Source organism: Passer domesticus, chromosome Z (assembly GCF_036417665.1).
Source record: "Passer domesticus isolate bPasDom1 chromosome Z, bPasDom1.hap1, whole genome shotgun sequence".
Taxonomy (NCBI): domain Eukaryota; kingdom Metazoa; phylum Chordata; class Aves; order Passeriformes; family Passeridae; genus Passer; species Passer domesticus.
This window is the reverse complement of record NC_087512.1, coordinates 28,157,748-28,178,324: the sequence shown is the minus strand read 5'-3', so window position 1 is coordinate 28,178,324 and position 20,577 is coordinate 28,157,748. Positions and strand designations below refer to the sequence as shown.

At 36.0% G+C, this 20,577-nt stretch overlaps 1 protein-coding gene across 8 annotated transcripts in view; it reads right to left on the bottom strand.

Annotated features, from left to right (window-relative positions):
• SMARCA2 (SWI/SNF related, matrix associated, actin dependent regulator of chromatin, subfamily a, member 2) overlaps positions 1–20,577 on the bottom strand; it is a 118,620-nt gene that overhangs the window by 5,738 nt on the left and 92,305 nt on the right. For 7 of the 8 annotated variants that reach the window (XM_064405229.1, XM_064405224.1, XM_064405231.1 and 4 more), the window contains 3 exons: positions 13,226–13,443; positions 3,023–3,128; positions 1,728–1,829 (listed from right to left, as the gene is read on the bottom strand). In XM_064405229.1, coding sequence (XP_064261299.1) covers positions 1,728–1,829; positions 3,023–3,128; positions 13,226–13,443 — 426 coding nt within the window. Of the gene's footprint in view, positions 1–1,727; positions 1,830–3,022; positions 3,129–13,225; positions 13,444–15,230; positions 15,362–20,577 lie in introns of those variants that run through there. The other variant, XM_064405232.1, reaches the window with a different exon arrangement.

Below are 20,577 nucleotides of genomic sequence, written 5' to 3'. Positions count from 1 at the left end.
GTCAGAGCAAAGGTAGACTAGAACTGTATCAAAGAACACAAGGTATCATGGAAGTCTGGAAAACTGGAGGACTACTGCAGAAGTGTCCGGCAACTCAGGGGAAATCAAAATGAATGCTGTGAGAACTTCACAGGAAAAAAAAAAAAAGAAGAAAAAAAAAAAAGAAAAAACCCTTAGATACACATTATTTGGCATACATGATATAAACAGTTAATATTAGACCTGGTAATTAATGTTGGTTCATTGGAAAAGAAAATAATACTTCAACACTGATACATGTTATTTCCAAACAGAGTAGCAATATATACTAACACTTCTATCTACTCAGGATTACTCCTCTCAATTCTACCATCTGTACCTAACAAGACAGTTTTCCATAAGCAGGTTGAGTCATTCTGATGTGAATAATTTCATTATTTTCCCCATTTCACTACTGGGGTTTTTCTACCTATTTTTAACCCCTCTACCAACCTTTACAATTTTCTGAAGTCTCATTTATACTTTTTGTTATTAACATTCCTTCACTTTTTCCCCCCCTCTTGTTATAATTAGATAATAGCCATTTTACTGCTATATGAATAAATAGTAAACTGAAAATATACATCTGAACATGTAGAAAAATTTTGTCCCAAGAAATCTACCATAATTAATGTACTTTAAAAAATATTTTCAGTTGATTTATTTGTAGTTGTTTCCATGTAACTGAAGATAGTAAAAAAAATCCCATGTACATATTACAGAAGTAATTTTTTCTGCCTCTTGATATAAAAAAATCACTAAAGGATCAAACTGAGTCCAACTATTCTTCATAACAAATTCCATACTCATTTTTAATTATCAAAATCTAACATAAATTCCACAATTTAGTTAAATGTTATTATTAATGTTTAGAAATTTTAAGAAAACATTTGTTATTGGCAGCATCATCCTTCAGCTTACTTTTATTTAGTCTTCAAATGACATCTTTTTTTTAATCTCTTGCATGTTAGCGAAGCTGTCTTCAGGGTCTGTGCTTCAACTGAATATTATGTTTGCATCACACTTTTTGGATCTCATCTATAAAAATAATCATCCAAGACTGTGTTGCACTGTACTGTAAGACAACTTTCTTATCTGTCTTATCTTTCGTATATGCCATCCAGATTTCATAGTCTCTCCTTTTGTATCAGCACCCTGGTCCAAATTTTGAGCCCATTCATATGTGCGAAACATCTGTTTGGGAAGAGTTTGCCTTCTAAACCTGAGACTCATCTTTCAATAATAAAGAAATTTTAAAAACAGAGACTTCAGAGGCTACATACATCTTTACTGATGGACAATCCTGAATTTTTATCTTCCATTAGCAGAACTGTAGAGCCTTCTATGATTTATTTCCTCAACATCCTGTCCTAGAGCTGTACTGTTACATCTGTTACTTCTGTGATCCACTGTGGAAAACCTAAACTCCACATACTCCCTTTTACCACAGATTTAAACACTCTTACTGCAGCTTTAAAGTACACACAGATAAAAAAAAAAAAAAACAACTGATCTCACAATTACCACTAAAAAAAAAAAATTTCTGAAAATTCACACTGCAGCAGTGTCCAGTGCATTCTGGATTCTAAAAATGTTGACATTTTTCTCTACTCAAACTAAGAATTGAAACAGAGAGTTTATATACAAAAATAGTAATCAACAAGCACAGGGGAAACCTGTGTGTTTAATAGAAATTAACTCATTCAGACCTGAGATCCCTCCAAGTTGAATGTCTGTGCATTGTGACATAGCAGCATGACATCTTTTTCCAAATCCCCAAGACTCCGATATTTATGGTTGCGAATTCTTTCCTGTTGCATTTGTTGAGGAAATGAAGACAAGTATTGATGGGCAGTGGTGCAGAAAGAAGAACAGCAGAGAGGAAACTGAATTAATATTTGATTTAACAGACTAAAAGCTTTCTCTTGAAAAATTTTACCTAAGCATCAAGGTAAGTATCTGTTTAAAACATAGAATGTTATCAACCATGTTGTTAGCGTATTATTCAAAAAATGTATCAAGGTAAAAGAACAAAAAATAAGCAATTTCTTTGTGAACTGTAAGGGTTAAAAGCAAGAGAAATGGAGCTCTTTTCTAGCAAAGAAACCCAGTAACTGTAACACACGTGAAAGATACAGAATTATGACATCACCCAAGCTGCAACATGCCACCTAGACCCCATCTACCAAACTCTGGATCTGACCTGGCTCTTCCAAGGTATGAGGCTATGGTCTAGAAGGGGAAACCCTAGAGGAGCCAGCTGAGATAATTTGGTCTGTTCAGCCTGGAGAGGAGGAGGCTTAGGGGAGACCTCATTGCAGCCTACAACTTCCTTATGAGGGGAAGTGCAGGGGCAGGCACTGATCGCCTCTCTGTGTTGACCAATGATAAGACCTGAGGGAATGGCCTGAAGTTGTGCCAGGGAAGGTTTAGGTTGGATATTAGGAAAAGGTTCTTCACCCAGAGTGTCGCTGGGCACTGGCAGATGCTCTCCAGGGAAGTGGTCACAGCACCGAGCCTCACTGAGTTCCAAAAGCATTTGGACAATGCTCTCACACATGGTGTGATTCCTGGGGTGTCCTGTGCAGGGCCAGGAGCTGGATGTGATGGTATGTGCCCATCCCATCTAACTCAGGATATTTATGGTTCTATGATTTTAAATGTAGGGATAGGTATATTCCCCTAGAACTATGAAATCTTTGTCAACAGTGTGTTTTTACCAAATCAGTTGACAGATTCACAATTAGGTCTTTGCAAAAAAGGCAGATATCATCCATGTCACACTACTGTAGTTTGATTTGACCTTGAAATTACAGTGATACACTACAATATACACCAAACAAAATTACTAAAAAATTGTGTGACAACATTTAAAATCTAATCCACCAATACAGGTGGCATGAAATACTAATATTGTTATTTTAAAAACAACTTCATGCTCACACTTCTGCAAAACAAAAAGAAATGGAGGAACCTGCACTTCCAAAATTCCTCCATTCTTTACCTTTATCTTTTTGAAGTCTACTGGTTTCCTAATCAATTCATAATACTCCGGCAGTTCTTTCCTAGACGGGAGCTGAATGAAGACTTCACTTAGCTGCCGACCTGAACTGTTGAGAAAAACAAAGCCATATAGAAAGGAATTATTACATTTTTCTCACAAAACACATACATACACACTATCTAATAATAAGAAAAAAATTAAAATAATGGAATAAAATAATGTTTTTTCTTTCAAAGAATTAGAAACTGAACCCCGATTTTTAAATTTGGTACAGATCATTAACTTACAATTTGAAATCTGAAACTGCTGTCCTAACATATAATTAATATGTCATTGACATCTAACATCACTAGAAGAATATGTAGGAGAGGCTTTATGAAAGAAGCATCAGGATTTGCATCTGAATTCCACAGTCTTTTGCTGAGTAGACCCTTATTGTTTCCTTGTTCAGTAATTTTTAGCAACTCTCCCTTCTGTCACTCTTTAAAAAGTTTGTCTTCTTCTTGATCACTGTATAGTTAGTCTTGTAATTCCTCATTATAGCAAACCATGCTGATTTCCATTATACTATATGCTGGTTGCTATTACACGAATTCAATGTTAAAACCAAAAAAATTAGTAACTTCTATTAATGACTGTTGGGTTTCTGGGAAGATCATTCCAACTATATTGAAAATCACTACTGCCATTTGTACTTCTTCATTCATTTGAAATAAAGTGACAGATTTCCTATAAAACTTTTATACTATTGCAACATTGCCTAAAACTTAGAGGCGTCCATACTTCCCATTGTTCATCCTCTTTTAATAGCTATTATAACACTTCGTATTGAGGATCTTTTTTCAATCTTCTTATTTGTCATTTTCCAAATAATACATGGCTGCAGGTCACCTTGAGAGAAAATGTACTGGTGACACTTATGGGTTTAGTTGGTTTTGTGTTGTTTTTGGTTGGGTTTTTTTCCCACATGTAATTTTCATAGAGTACCAGAAAAAAGTGGTCCTGTGAAGAACTGCATACAGCATTCACAAGCATTTCCCAGTTCACATTCACATGCTTCCTTCTCTCCCAGCTACTCCAGAAAGGCCCTGTTTTCTCAGCTGAATTTTCAGATACCATCTCAGGATCATCAAACTCCTCAGGAGTTGGGCAAGAAGGCTAACAAGTACTGGCGTCCCCCTGGGCTTCCTCTTGCAACCACCCTTCAGAGTGGTGGGGGATCTTATCAGACAATAAACTAAAACTGAAGATTAACTGAAGCAATTCTGCAATGGAAAATAAGAATGATAAAAAGCATAAAGCTGGCAATACCTCTCCCCTTTATGGAAGTAATGAATGCTTACTACACAGTATGCATTTCTTAATGCCTAAGGTAACATCAGAATTTGAGAAGGTACTATTTTTCTTATGGACCTGATAGATTAACAAACAAGAAGGAATAAAGATTTTCCTCATTTCCTAACTATCTGGTGCTCACCTAATCCAGGATTTTTTATTGTTCTCAGTTTGGTCCTGAGACAATGCTGCTCCTTCCATCACAGAGGACAATAATGTAAAAACTCTAATTGCAGACTGCTAACCAGCACTGTTCTATCGGAATTTTGACACCAACAGGCAGCTAGACTATTTTTTCATTCAACACAGACCTAGAAACCAAAAGCCTCTGTCTCATCCTGTACAGTTGTGTCAGACACGCAGCAGCAGCAGCAGCTCTTGCCTGTTCAGCAGTAGCTGGCAAGCTGCCTCCTGGGTCTCAGCAAGATTCTGGCACACACCTGAGTGTGCTCCTGGGTGTGGCTGCTGCAGATGAGAGAAGGCAGCGGGCGTATGGTGCATCCCTGTCCCAAGAGAGGACAGCGAACTCTGTGCACTCCTGTACAACTTACAGCTATTGGGATAGATACCTACAGAAACCACTGGCAGCTCAGCAGCAGGTACTAGCAACTTCACCTAACAGATCTAATTTATTTGGGAAGAGCCCTGTTACTGAAACAGACAAAAGCATACAATGGCCAGGTAACTGTCACAGCCAAGTCTTACTTATTTCTCTCCTGCCAGCAAATAACAGTGAAATTCTGGCCACTGCACCTGCCATCTTCTTTGGTATGGACTTACATGTTCATTACTTTTATACTTCCCCTGTCCAAGTGTTTATAGAATGAATTCAAAGGCACCAGCCTTGTTCTTGCCCTGTGTGTCTGTGTCATACTACACGAAATAACCTGTCTTCACCAGAGACTACCCTCTCACAGTGAAACTGGAAGCAATACAAGGAAAAGCAATGCATTATATATACATTCTACACAACTGACTAAATTAACGTGTGTTAATTTGAAAATTGAGGACTGCCCTTTTTTCTTTTTGTTGTTGTTGTTGTTCATAGAGGAAAGTGTTGAGCTGTAACAGCTGTAACTGAGATCAGTCGAATTTCTTCTGGACATATATAACACTATGAAAACCAGCAACTGGAACTCTGGTGACCAAACGGTATCTTAAAATTTAAATTTCTATTCCCCGTTTATAAAATGAGTAAAAAATACTGTGACAGAAGTACTATATCTGCAAAACATTCAGACTCCTTAGGAGGATTATACAGAAGCCTAGGGAGAATTCAGTTATTCGTAATTGATCAGTGCCCACCTCATACAAGCAAGGCACTGATGGTGAGGAAAGCAAAACAAAACAAAACAAAGCAGTATCCTCTTGCATCATTACACAGCACACTGTATCTTATCTGCCTGCACCTTGGTACAGTAAGAGTGTGGATTAGCTATACAGAAGGACTATCACTGCTGTGTTTTATTTCAGCAGCCTTAACAGAAATACATATTTGAGTGAAATTATTGAATCAGTGATGCTGGGTTTCTTCAACTGTGCTTCAGAGTCTAACACTGAACACAATTACTTCAGTAAAAACGAAACAGCCACTAATAAACTAATTCTGATCAAATTTTAGAACATGTGGAGCTTATCTGTCCTACTGAAATAGTTTCTGATGATTATAGCTTTTAATCTCATGGATGTATTATTTTCTCTTTTTACATCCACATTCTCTTACACACCCACCTTTATATGGTATTTTATATTAAAAATACAACTAATAAATTATTAAACAGCTATATTCTATTTTCCAAGTGCAAAACCAGCCAACTATGATTTGTTCACACCTTCTATTAAACTAAGAATGCCATAGAAACCCTCAAGCTTTTGTTGAATATAATTAATTACTAAAAATCACTTATAACCATGAAAGAAAAAGCATTAAGGGCATGACAGAAGACTACAGCCTGATTTTTGTCTACTCAGATCAGTAACAGCTCATTCTGTTCTATCATTTTTATAGAACCTACTCTCACAAAGAAGTACTATCTTGCACTCCCATTGTATACGTGCATCCATACCATAAACAAATGGGATCTTTTCTAACAATCTCAAATTGCTGTGTTGTGGATACAGTAGGCGAAAATTAGTAATTATTAATGCAACTCTGATTTTAATCCTTTTGCTCACTTATGTAATTAGAATATAATAACCACAACAGCTACCACATAAGAAGCATGTGCAACAACAACAAAAAAAAAATCACTTATGGTTGCCTAGCAACTGGCAGGCTACGTGCTGAAAGGAAGAAGGACCAGAATAAATTAAAAGATGTGACTGCAAAAGAACTGTGACAGTTCATTGCTACTGCATCAGCTCAACATGCTAGTCCCATGTGTGCTCACATTAAAAACACTCACATACTGCACGAGTTAGAACAGCATTAAGAAATAATGCTTATTTAGAAAATGTTTTTGCTTAGAAAAATGTTTGTGTGTAATGTTTTCAATTTTCTGTCATTTCTGTCAAATTGCTTATAAGGTACATACAAGCGTATAATTCCATCCTTTTAGTCAGTATCATCTTTGGTGACATGAAATGCAGGAACCCCATTTGTATGAAGCTCCTTTTTCTATTTGTTTTCCTGGCAGTATTTGGCCAGAAACAAGCTGCCACATACCTGTTAGAAGTATACTACTACCAACACTCTTTCTCCTTTGGCATTAAAAGGAGAGATAACTATAAAGCTGAAACTGCAATATGTTGTCGTAATTCTGGTAGATTTCAAACTTCTAACAGATAATGAAATTCAATTTAGAGTGGGTAGAATGAAGAGTCCTCATGCTTGCCCAAGTCAGAGCACTCACAAAAAGAACCATGGCTTGCAAACTACAACTTCAAATCAAATGCAACTCACAAAGATGCTATTCTAAAGAAAAGTGTGGAGGAGGAGAATTACAAGAGCTGATACAGCGACTTCCAACAGTAACCCAGCTATGCAAGTACATGATTAATTTTCATTAGTGTTTAAGGTCCCTTTCTGGAACTGACTACAGTAGTACATGGTAAACCTGTCTCCATCATTGAAACGGAAGTGGCTAAAAATAGTTAACTCTGTAACCCCTGGGTTTGACACACGGCTATGCACTCCATAACTTGAGCTTGGATATAAGTAAAAATTATTTACTTTGTGTGTTTTAATACCCAAGAGTACCAGCTGGCCTGATTATTTACTAGTTAGATCAGTAATGGCTATGTTACTCTCCATTTTAAAACAGTCAAAAATTGGCAACTTAAGAAAACAGCTAAACAGACTATGAACAGAGACTAAGCCTGCATGTGTATGATGCAGATCAGCAGCTGAGGCTCAAATGAGGCATAAAATTTCCTTATTCTGAAAGAAAAGCTATCAGCAGTAAAACTGTCCCTTCTCTTAAAAGGTTACAGCATTTTAAATGGACATATAAACTACTTTTTGTGTGCCAAACTGATTTGGGGGTGCCATGCAATAGGTTGAGAGGGAACGTGCAGATACCAATGCACAGAAAGGTTTCACCTCAACATGAGGAAGAACTGCTTTACTTTGCAGGTGACCATGCACTGAAAGAGATGGCCCAGAGACTGTGGAGTTTCTCTCACTGGAGACATTCAAGAAATGTCTGGAGCAACCCAGTGTCATGTGCCCTGGGATGACCCTATCTGAGCAGGGAGGCTGGACCAGATGACCGGCTGTAGTCCCACCCAAATTTATCCATTCTGTGGTTCTTTGATTTAGTGTTGTGAAAACATAACAGACATAATATATGATTCCATGATATTAATTTCTATGAGCATTTCCAATTTTAGAGGGAAAGAAAGACAAATTATAAGAAGGAGAACTGGAAAAACATGTGACAATAATGTTGGACTGATGCACTGCAACTTGTTCTCTTCTAAACAGATGTTTCACACTGCAAGATTAGAACAAGGTACAAGGGTGTAATGGTACTTAAATCTTAGTTTAAGAAGTAATAGCAGCAAAATCTCAGATTAATATGTATTGCAAATGGAGTCTGCAAAGATGATGCTTTACTTGGGAAAATCAGGATCAATGTGTAACTGAAAACATGTTTCCAAGTCCCTGAATCTAGGGTCTTGGTATTGTAAATACTTTTTAAATCAAGGAACAAAGGCCAAATCTATCTAGTTATTTCTACCTCACCATTCCATATGGTAAGATTACAGAACTCTTAATTAATAATTTGTATGAATTAATAAATGCTTCCAGTCATATAACCTTGTGACCACCATCTTGTATTTTTACATATTTCTACACTTCCTGTGTTTATGCTTCCCTCCTTTCCCAAGTGAATTTACTGAGAGCAACCATCTTCCCCTCTCAAGACTGGATAAACACACAAAGCTGTTTCCTGTTTTAAAACTCTCACATGCTACTTGTCACTGAAGTAATTATTTACACTTTTCTCAGTGTAAACTAAGCTTTCCTGAATGAAAAAGCATTCAGATACCACATTTTAAGTTTTAACACTATCACATATAATGACATACACCCAAAATGAGTATTGCCATATCCACATAGGCAACAGCATCACAATAAGGCTCCTGTTTGCTTACATCTGGACAATACTGATGGATGGATGATACTTGGTTTTGATCAATAATTTCTCTGCCCAGGTAATTCTTCTGTCAGTTCCACCTGAACTGATGCTTGAATCAGAATACATGTTTATTTTTGGTCTCTACCATATAATGCACTCTGAGATACTGTACTTCATGAGGTTTCTTTTACTCCAGACCTAACTGTGTCCAGTCTGCTGTGATTAACACACCACTACTGAAGTTTTAATTATGGCCATTAGTACATACCATAAATATATTATGATCTATGCCAACACCAATTCTCCAAGAACTCCTTTCCAGTTTATCAGTAACTTTTTTAACAGTGCCTTTAGCTAGGCATTTTTACTTATTTTCACTCAGGTTAATAAGCTTACTCATTGTATCTCTTTTCTTTCATACTAGCTTGTAATGGTACCCTAAAAATGCTTTAGCAAAACCATAGAATCATAGAATGGTTTGGGTCAGAAAAGACCTTTAAAGATAAACTAGTTCAACTTCTCTCTTGTGGGTGAGCAGAGACATCTTTCACTAGATCAGATGCCTAGAAGTCAGAGGACTCTGACCATCTTTTCTGTCCTACTTTTGCTTCATTACAGATCTATACTCCATTTTAAACAAGTATAGATGAAACCTACAATAATTCTGCTTTGCCTATTATGCCAAAGCAGTGTAGAAGAGTAAAAAAGGATTTGAATCTGTAGTACCACTACATGTTTTATGGTTTGATACTGAAAGCTGAGTAATGAGACCACAGGTGCAGTTTAAAAAGGTAGCAGTAACTTTAATAGCAATTTCTACTTAATGATTTGGAGCATGTACCCCACAGTTCTTCAGTCTGAGGTATCAGCTATCTGTTTCCAGTTTAACAAAGATAAATATGAAGATAAAATAAAGAAATGCCTATCAACATGAAGAAAATCTTGAAGCACATCACTCAATACAATGCAAAAGAGACTGCATAAATTAAGCACTGTCAACTTGTCAAAGACCTCAACAACTCTCACACCACAGGCATTGAAGCAGTCCAAGCTGAACATTCGCATTGTCTTCCATCTTTGTCCTTTTTCTCCTTTTTTATACAAGACACATCCTAGGTACCGTAATTTGAAGAAACTAATGCTGGCTGTCAGGCAAGTCAAATCTCACAGCAGTTTTTTCTCCTTTAGTGTGTCTCTAGCGCTCTAGAAATATCCAAAGAAAATCTGTTTTTACCTGTAAATTGCTCTCTAAGAACTATTAAACTTATTGCCAATGGAACGTTTCATTAAAATCAACATCACATTGGGATTCAAAATGGGAATAAAAGGAAATTGGAGGATTGCTAAATTGTACTGCATAAAAGAGAAAAATCTAAATTAAATGGTTGAAATTGTGCTGAGGACATGGCAGGAAGAGCATTGACCTCAATGACCTCAAATTGACCTCAATGCTGACTTCCACTTTCTTACATGGAGTTCTTTATATGAGGTCTACAAGTACTGGGATAACGACCTCAGCATTCCCTTTTTTGAGAATCATATGCTGCAGTTATCCACACTGAAAATTTACCTAAAATATTTCTAATATGTCTGTTTAAACGAGTTTTGATGTTCACATTTAAGTTTGACTGTGCAATTACTATTTACTAGATCAAGCTCATTGTTTGTATTACTAAAATCTATAGCTTTCCTTGACATAGACAATTTTGTTGGATGTTTTTCAAGTAAGGGAGGAAAGGGTGGTACTTATCCCCAGACATTTACAACTAAAGTAAAATTCTAGATAGTTAGGAAAGCACTTGCAGAATCCTTCCCTGCATCAACATTAGACAGTGTCACCACAGAAAAGCAGTCAACTAGAATTTCAGATTTTTGTGAGCACCATGGATTTTACCTTTTTTTGGTTTTTTTTTAAAGCTTTAATAAAACCAGAAATGTGGTTCTGTATTTAAAAGCAACTCTTCTCAAAAGTAAGGGAAAACTTGAGATAAAGCATGGAGAGACTTAATAATTTAGTAACGTATTCTTTTCACTTTTTTTGTGCTGCCCTTTAAACTGCACAAAACATAACAAAGATTGTAGAATTGGCTTTGACAAAGTAACTCAGCTCTAAGTAAGTCAGTAAGATTTTGGATGGATATCACCTGGCCACCTTTTGGGATACAATCAGTTTTCCATAGTTCAGATGAGCCCTCTGGACTTACCGTAAAGAAAAGATGAACATCTTTTAGCACTGATTTAAGCTGAAGACAAAGATGATTTCAAGCATTCAAATACTAAATGCATGAAAACCCATTTTTTTCCCCAGATGAAACTCCTGGCCTACTTTTCTTCCAATTAACCTGTCCCTCAATACTTGCCCCAATTGCCTTCACACTCACAAAAGCCCAGAGCTGAACAAACAGTGAACCCCCAACAAAACTGAAGGGTTCCAATGCCTAAAACCCACTTAATTCTACAGCTGGAATTATTAATTGAACTCTAGAGCAAGTTAACCCCAGATATTTTAAGATGTTAAAATTCCCTGCTCCCTAAATTTGTAATTCTATTGCTTCGTAGTATTGGGTGGTTTGATGCTCTCTCACAAAAAAATCAGAATGCAGAAACTTGTAACTCCTCCTTATAACTTACAGCACTGAAGAGCTCAGTTTAAGATGTATTTTTAATTCTTTACAGAGTAGAGGTCCATACAGTTTTTCAATTGGAAATAATTCTGTCTTGCATAAATGTGGGCTCCAGGGAGAGGAAACGTATGCCATGTCACTACACAATAGTTCAGCTGTTAACTTTTTTTGACTTAAATCACATAGGAACTTCCTGGGGCACAAACATCAGGTAAGTCTTTAACCTCCCCAGAAGCTATCAGTCAGCTTTCAGCAGCTATCCCCTACTGAAGGCTAGTAGAAGCAACTTTATTTTCTATTTTAAAAGTGAGAAGCAGATATCCTGATCAGAAGTGCTTGGTACTTCAAAAGAAGGTTCAACAAGGCCAAGGATCTAAAATGCAGAGATGCTTCCTTCCAGTCAGGACTGGAATATCTAAACTTAAACACTTCTCCCTTCTCAGCAATTCTGTTAATTGAGAGACACAGCAAGCTAAATACACTGAGACTGTAGTCAGCTTCTTGCTTATCAGGAATGCTGTTGCAATACAATAAAATACTTTTTGATATACTCTAGAAAGAGCTCACAGATCACAGAATAGCTCATTTTAACAGTTATGCCCAAAAAACCTCACATATCACAGCAGTGTGTGCTTTACCGAGTACCACCCAAACTACCCTTGAGCTAGAACAGATGCAGACCTAGAACAGTAGCTGCAAAAAACGGGCAGAGTGAAGTTGCCATTTAAAGTCAGTGACTGAAAGTTGTTTACAGACAAAAAATACATTGCTACACCGAGGTGCAGGTCACCTAATGCAAATGCTTCTTGACTTTCTCTCAATGCATTTTAGTATTAACTTAGATTATAACAGGTGTTATATGATCTAAGTAATTCAATGTATAGCAAAGAAGGGATAAGCACACAAGAAGGCTTTACTGATTTTTGGCAAATACAAACTGAGTTTAAACACAACTTTTGCAATCAAGTCTGATTCAAAGACATCATGAACTAACTCCCAATTTCTTGCTCATGAAGCACAGGTGATTTGCAGTTTGAAAATCGGCAAAACAGAAGTCTTCAGATGACATTTCCGATTAGAAAGAGTAATTTTTCCCTGAAGTCTAACTACTTGGCATATTTTAACGCTGAAAATGGGAATTTTTTGACAAACAGGCTCCCATCTTTGATGTTTCAGTATTTCTGTATTTTTTCTTTTGGCAGCTCTAATGCTCATGATATGAGCCCAACACATTTTGGACAGTCTTTCAGTCTTTCATTGTGAGACCCAAGTAAACTTGAATTAATAAATCTGTAGTCATGTCTTTGAAAAGATTAATTTCAGCACATGCTCACTAAATAGAAAGAAAATCTTGCTCAAGCTGAATGTTCTTAAGTACACACCTAGAGCAGAATGACTTCATTCCTAAGCAGGAGCTCTACACTTACTTTTTTCTTACTTTTTAAAATTGTGTTTCAACAACGTTTTATCAGACAGGCGTTAAAAAAACTCTATAAAGCGTGAGACTTTCAGGATGAGGCCCTAAGAGGAATTGCTCTTCAGAAAAGCAGTTGTCAACATGTCTTTCTAAAGACTGAAAAAAATGAAGCTGTTATAAAATGCAGAGAGTGGTATTAGCAGGGGGGGAGAGAGCACATGTGATAGACTGTCTCCAAGCTCACCTGTCCTTGTAGTTTATCACAGTATCAATGATGGCATTCATTTGTTTTGTCAGTTTGGGTGGATTGGGCGACAACTTCTCTGCAGGAGGTCTGCCTCTTCTTTTCTTTGCCTTCTCTCCATCCTCCTTCCCAGAGTCCTTATCCACGTTTCTTCGTCTCTTTCGCTTTTTAAGCCGGACTTCCTCTTCCATTTCTTCCAAATTGCCGTCTTCAATTGCCTGACAACCATGGATTCAAAAAGTATGGTTTTTAAACAAAAGAGATACTGCAAAGGGAAATAACAAACTATATTTAAAAACAACAGCAAAAACCCTCTGCAATTCCACTGGATGCTGACAATTCAACTCTAAATGTTCTGTTTATTTATAAACAAAAGTACAAGAAACTGACCTATTAGCAATCAAAGAGACACCAAACATTAACTTTTCCTAAAGATCCTACTATCAAATAAACATGTTGTTTTACCTGTACCTTCAATTCCACATCAAATCACATTTCACACATACTGGCCTGGGGTATTGTCTCAGTAAGTGTTCAGAAAGCATTCATTTTTTCACATCAGGGTCAGTTCTGGGTTACACAGTTCCATGCAAAACAGACTTTGATACCACATGTTTTCAAACAGGACAGTCTAAGTTATGCTCAGCTCCCAAAGCCAGTTCACACACAGTTCTTTGTGCATACACATAAAAGAGAGACTTTATGTAGTAACAACTCCTCTTCCAAGCTTTTAAAGTAACTTTTAAACCACTTAAGTGTTAAAATCATCTCAAAATGTATAATTTTCTCCTAGAATAGGAACCATGAGGTAGGCAGACACACTGACAGTATAGTGGTCTGTTTTAAACAGGACTCATAACATGGGATGCAAAAAACCCATCCCAAAAACTAAACCATACACACAGTCACAGACAATTAACACTAATTTCAACTGTTTCCATTACCTGGATGTATGCTTTTAACCAGACCCAGCAGCTCTACACAGAGGGATAAAAAAATGCTACAAAAAACTGAACTAGGAATAAAGGGAACCTGTTCACACACACTATCAGATCCACATCATAAAGCAAGAAGCTGAACTTTTTGTGATTTGAGAATGCCAACAAAAGAAATAAAAATACCAGGTCATAAGAGAACTGAAATTAAAAATAATAAATAAAATTAAAAATCTTAAAACGAAGGCTCTCTGATTAATGCTTTCTCAGAACATAACTGATGTTGATATTTGTCGCTTTTGCTTCTCAATATTGCCTTGAGTACATGCAAATGCTAATCAATCCTTTTTTGTAGCTGAAAGAGCTCTAATCCTAAGGCAATTACCTTCATTTCTACACAGCACCAAACATGGCTAATATTTATGATCATGTGAGCATAACAATCAATATAGAAAAGTGATTACAGCCTAGACATAATTTGTCTCAATTGTGTACAATGTCTCTTCAAAAACATTTTGTGAACAAAACCTGATGCACAACACAAAATAACCTGGCATGTTTAGAAAAACAGTGGGATTTTGAAATCTGTTTCCTATGCATCCTCCGATGTGCAAATCCACAGACAAACACAAAAGCAGAATCCTGTGAGACAGCCTGAAACTAGGCCTTAATAATCAAAAGACAATTTACATCATGCTTCCACAGCATTCAGATATTCACTACGAAGGAGCCTCGAGATCTGATGAGTTAGGAAGAAAGAAGAAGGGGAAAAAAAAATCTGCACACAAATTCATTAATATTCATCTGGCTAAAGCAGGACACGCACTATAAACCACTGAGGCTAATGAAGATTAAGAAAAGGAAATTTCTCTGCATATCTTGGAAGCTAGAAAAGCTAACAATAAATACAGCATGCAAGGCTGTCAACAGTTAATGTCATTGCTCTCCTCAAGCACTCAGTTGTACACTGAAATACGAAGAACACCGACTTTTGATGTGTTACACACCTACACACGCCTGTGATGTAGTTCTACTGAATCTTCGAGACGGCAATGAAAAAGGATATTTACCTTACCACTATCAGCAGGCCGGCTATCGGAAATCACAGTTAGTGGGGATAAAATTAACAAGCCAGCAAAGCAGCGAGCTGCTAGTCTCTTCATCAGCTGATCAGGAAAAAAAAGAGAGCTGGGGAAAGGCTATGTTTTCATATACAAGTAATTTTATTTTACTGAAAATTTAATACTGAAAGGATTGTGGATACTGAAATCTGCTGTTTCATTCTACCTACTACAAGGCCTGAAGCCTTCCTCCTTCAGCTGGTTTTAATATTGACAACTACTTTTCATATTTCTCCCCTTATTATTCTAAGCATTCAAATTAGATTTTTAGCTGATTCTTGTTATTATTTTAATAACAACAGCACAATTAGACAATTTCATGTATGATTTTAAAACTGAAATTGCTTGTATGCATTTTAAAGATGCTTTCATTACAGAAAATGTATTCCTATTGCTCCACAGAGAACAGATCAAGTTTGGTTACTGAAACTGATACAATAATCTATTCTGATTTAAAAGACATTAAAAAAATAAAACCAAGCCAAGTAATCATTCTGTTAACTTTGCTAACTTTTTCTGTTAACATTTTTCAGTCCTTCAGAAAACTTCACTTAACTACAAGATATTTATATTTTTGCTTGTTTAACATATTTTCTCCCACCAAAAAGAAATCACAGTAGTCCTATCATCACAGAGTCACTTTAGAATTCTGCATAAAATTTTTCCTTAGAATAAGCATTATTTTGGGCAATAAATATTAATGAAAAGATAGAAGTGAAAAGCTGGGATTTTAAAAAAATATTACATACAGCAACATAGTAAAGACAAATGATAAAAATAAAACCCAAGCAAACTAACACATACTTTTGCACTCTTAAAATTAGTAACTAGCAGGTAGCAAAGGAACTCTTAGCAAATTACGAATCTACCATCAAGCGTTAAACTTTCTATTTAACCAGTAATATATCCATCAATTACTATATTAAATTTGGAAAATTTCTATGCATCAATGTAAACTCAGACAGCTTTAAGACCTTAGCGACCCCACTCAAAAACCATTCTGACAATACAAGCAGTACAAAAATGTTGCTATAATAACTCTTAACATGTGTTCTAAAGAGACAAATTTGTATTTTGTACATAAACAATTACATTTAAAACTAAACCTATATGCTTTATGCTGTCTCAAAAGATGGCTTAAAACTGTATTATATGAATCAATTATCAGCAGATAGGTTAATGCTCTGTGCATATATCTACACATGTGATCCAAGCATGTAGGTATTAACAGCAACGCATTTATTAAGCTAATTCATCTGACTGATCCCTGTTAGAAAAGCTTACTATTCCAGGCCCTAAGTGCCACACTGAAGAAAATGCCCTTCCAAACCTTTACCAGTACAATTATGATACAAATCTCAGGCACAAATCTCCAGTTCCTGACAGATGATGGGCTGTGTAAGAATGCAAAATAACACAGACTGTGTTCAAATGTCCCATGTTCCAATGTCTCTGGATTAGTGAGGTGAACAGCAAGGGAGTCAAGGAAAATAGTACACTAAGAAAAATTTAACACTTTCCTTTCCTTAAGGAAACCGGACAAAACAATACCATAAGAAGTCTGTACGCCTCATTTTTTTCAAAGACAGCTGTAAAAATTTAACATCAAATGTTCTAAGTTGTCAGGCATCTCATGAAAGGCAAATATGCCAGTGAAATATGAGGACCCTGTGTTAAGTTCTGTACTGACAAAATGTTCCTGCTTTTCTGACTCATATTGCTGTACCCTAGTCCATGTACACAAACCAATTTCATTTCTAAAGAGGCAAGAGCACACTTATAATGGATTAAAGAAATCAAACTATTTTCCTCCAAAAAGAAGCTTCCACCTCCCAAGATCAAATATGTATTTTTCAGGAGGCAAGCAGAAGTTACTTCTGAGACACTCTGTCTATTGCTGCTTGCAATTAGATTTTCACCTTTCCTAAAGAAGAGTTGTTTTGAGGAGGAAGTATTGTTAGGGAACATTATTACAACATTGATACATGAGCTCCAAACAGAAACAAAGTAAGGATAAAATGCAAACTGTTTCTTTTCTCTATTTGAATGACAGGATACTACACAGGTTATGTCAGTTATGATACAGCACTGTGACTCAGTATCTTTTCAATTCAGAATTACAGATACAAATAAGGATTTACTACTAACAGCTCAGTTTTGTTTCACGATGGTGTTCTCCAAGTCAACAATTGTACAGGCCTTACACAACTAATATGTTTTAAAGTAATTTTACAGGAAGTGTGATTGCAGAATGAATCAGTGGAGGTGCTCATCATAAAATCAGCTTCGGTGTCTAAGGCCTGTCTCATTTACATGGTAAAACTCTTCAGTACATAATTATTTTCCCTTTGACTGGAGACAAAGAAAACTAGACAACTAGAAAACTGAGACATAGTAAAAGCTATCTGTACTACTTGTAGTCTAAAACCTGGACACAAAGAGCAGAAATGGCACAGAGCCATATAGTAAGTTTGCTTGTAGCTGTTCAGATGAAACAGGACACAAGCACAGGATATGCAAACTCTTCCTGTGTCCCTCTCCAATTTTATCTTAACAAGATGAACATTCAGAGAACTTACCACATCCCTTAACATCAATGCCTTCCCTGTGCCTCTCCAACTTGCAAAGCTGAAGGAGAGCTATTCTAACTAACACTATCATGTAAAGAAATATCCTAGCATGCCAATTAAACTCAGTATTTCAAGAGAAAGCACTTAAAACATAGGCGAACAGAAAAAAACCACACCATCTTACCAACTCCCTGAACACAAATACTAACCCAATCATACAAAATCTCCACAAGAATGAGCTTTTTTGGGAAAAACAAATAGAAGGGCATTTTATTGACTACTGGCCAAAAGGCACTAAGGTTAAGGGCTGTTAAGCACTTAAAACCAAAAAAAACATGTCAGTAGTGCAGTAATGAACAGCAGAGGACTGCTTTGCAAAATGCAGTTCACATTTACCATATCAGAACAGAAGAAAGGAAGAAAAGAACCCTAGGGACACCCCTAAAATGACATCTACTTAGCCTTACAAACTTCTCTCTTCAACATGATCCTTCTTGGAATATTGTACTGATATTCCAAGAGAGTTCTCCTGTTTGTTTTTTTTTTTGGTTTTTTTTTTTTTTTTTTGTTTGTTTGTTGTTTTTTTTCTGTCTTGCTCTGTTTGAAATCCTACCATTCTTTATTTTACATTTGTTCTCAGATTAAATCTGGCAACTAATGAAGACTTCAACTTTTCACACTGCAGTTCACATTCTTAAATAGATCTCTTCAAAATCTACTTCTCTTGCTTATTTTTTTACCAATAACATTCCTGACATCTGGGACTGCTTCTAATTTTCACATTAGAATTGTTTCCTCACTCTGTACAGCAAGTTTCCTTACATCATAATTGTATCTTGCTATGCAACATAGAGGTTAGTGTACTAGATAAAGACTGTGAGGAAAAATGCCTTTAACACTTGACAATTAGATTAAAGAGCTTAAGATATTCTATCAACAGTGCAATCAATAAATACCTGAAAATAATTTTAAAGGTTAATGAAGAGTTATTTTAATTCAATTTCCTCTCCTTGTTGGGTATTACTGCACAATAGATTCACCAGTCTAGTCCTTCTTAGACTAAACTAAAACAGAATATAGACCAGAATCTGTCAAAAGGCAAAGAATTTTTGATTACATCCAGTTTTAACTTGCTTTCATCTAAGTATTGTTTTTCTAAAAACTCAAAATGCAATTATTGCAAAAACATATCAACTTGTAATACTGTCTTCTCAGACAGGCTGAAATTCCACCAAATATGGTAAATGAGTTATTCAGCCATATGTTCATCAAGCAAGAGTCTGTGTCGTCACATCACTGAAACTAGCATCTTTTTAAGAAGTGGGAGAAAATAGACTGTTTTCTGTTTTGCATTTGAAAATTATTAATAGTTACCCAATTATTTCCACTGAAACTCCAGCTGCCTATATTTAATTAGACATTAAGGAAAACAGCAATGTAAATTATAGGTTTTTCCTGTATTTTGATTCAAAGACTGATGATAAATGTTCTGACATAACCATGCAAAAGTATCTTTAAAGAGAAAGGGCCTCAACCAAAGCAACAAAGCATAATACTTAAAAAAAAAAGGTAAGGACTTAAAATATTCATAGGATCAAAGCTTTTATCATCAGTGGTTTTTTTTAGGTCTGAGAAAATTTGTTCAGGTGAAATATCCTAATATTTAATCTTGATGTAAGACATCTTAATGCTGAAGCTTCATCTTTAATATAATTATTAAGTAAAGCATCATGCAGAGCCAGCACTGATAAACTCTCTAAGTTATGACAAAACCCACTGACAAATACATAAAATTTGCTTCTGTTGAAAAGCGAAATCTTGTTAAAAAGAAAAAAGATCTGTAATTAGTCTCATATGTCCCTCCCCCAAAAGGCAAACAGTGATTTTAAATGGAACTCCTCAAGCTGATTTCGCACCAATGAGATTTTCACAAAACTTTAGAGACAGAGAAATTGAAGAGCAGAATTAACTACTCATGACACCAGGACCCCACTGTTTGTCTGCTCAGTGAGCCCAAGGAAGTGCTCTATTAGAGGGAAGGAATTGAGTTATAGAAAGAAACAACTAGTCATGCTGACTATAAATATACTTTGCTCAACCAATCAGAGCAGTGAGAAAATTCACTGCATCAAGACCCTGAATGTGAAACTACCCAAAAATCATCACTATTCTGTGGTCTACATTTACTTAGCCACACTCTAAGAAGATCTACAGGTCTGTAATTGTCTTCCACAGTTTTCAAAATGTCTAGCTAAGAAGACTTAATTCTAAAATCTCTTGACCAAGCCAACATTACCTAAGAGCAACAGAAAGATGGGAGAGGAATCTAAAATAATTCTATGCCAGAAACTGATATTAGTATCATCCTCCTTACTCTTTATCACTAAACTGTTTTGTTGTGGTGGGGTTTTTTGTTTGTGCTTCCCAAACCCTCTTCCCATTACTTTGGAAAGCTAGATAACCTGCTGAAGAATTCTTGTCTCTTACAGTAATAATAATGAACCTGCTTCTGAACACAGGGGAAGAAGCTCTCTCCTTGATGACTGGAGGATAATTTATAATGGACTTGTGAAATATTATGCAGGAAAATTTCCAGATGATAAGCAAACATATTCCGAAAGAGATCTGACAATAGCATTTCTCAAATACAAGGTATCCTGAGTATTTCAGATTGCCTTCATAACATTCAGAACCTTAGAACATATTGGTAACTCAAAGACTAAATA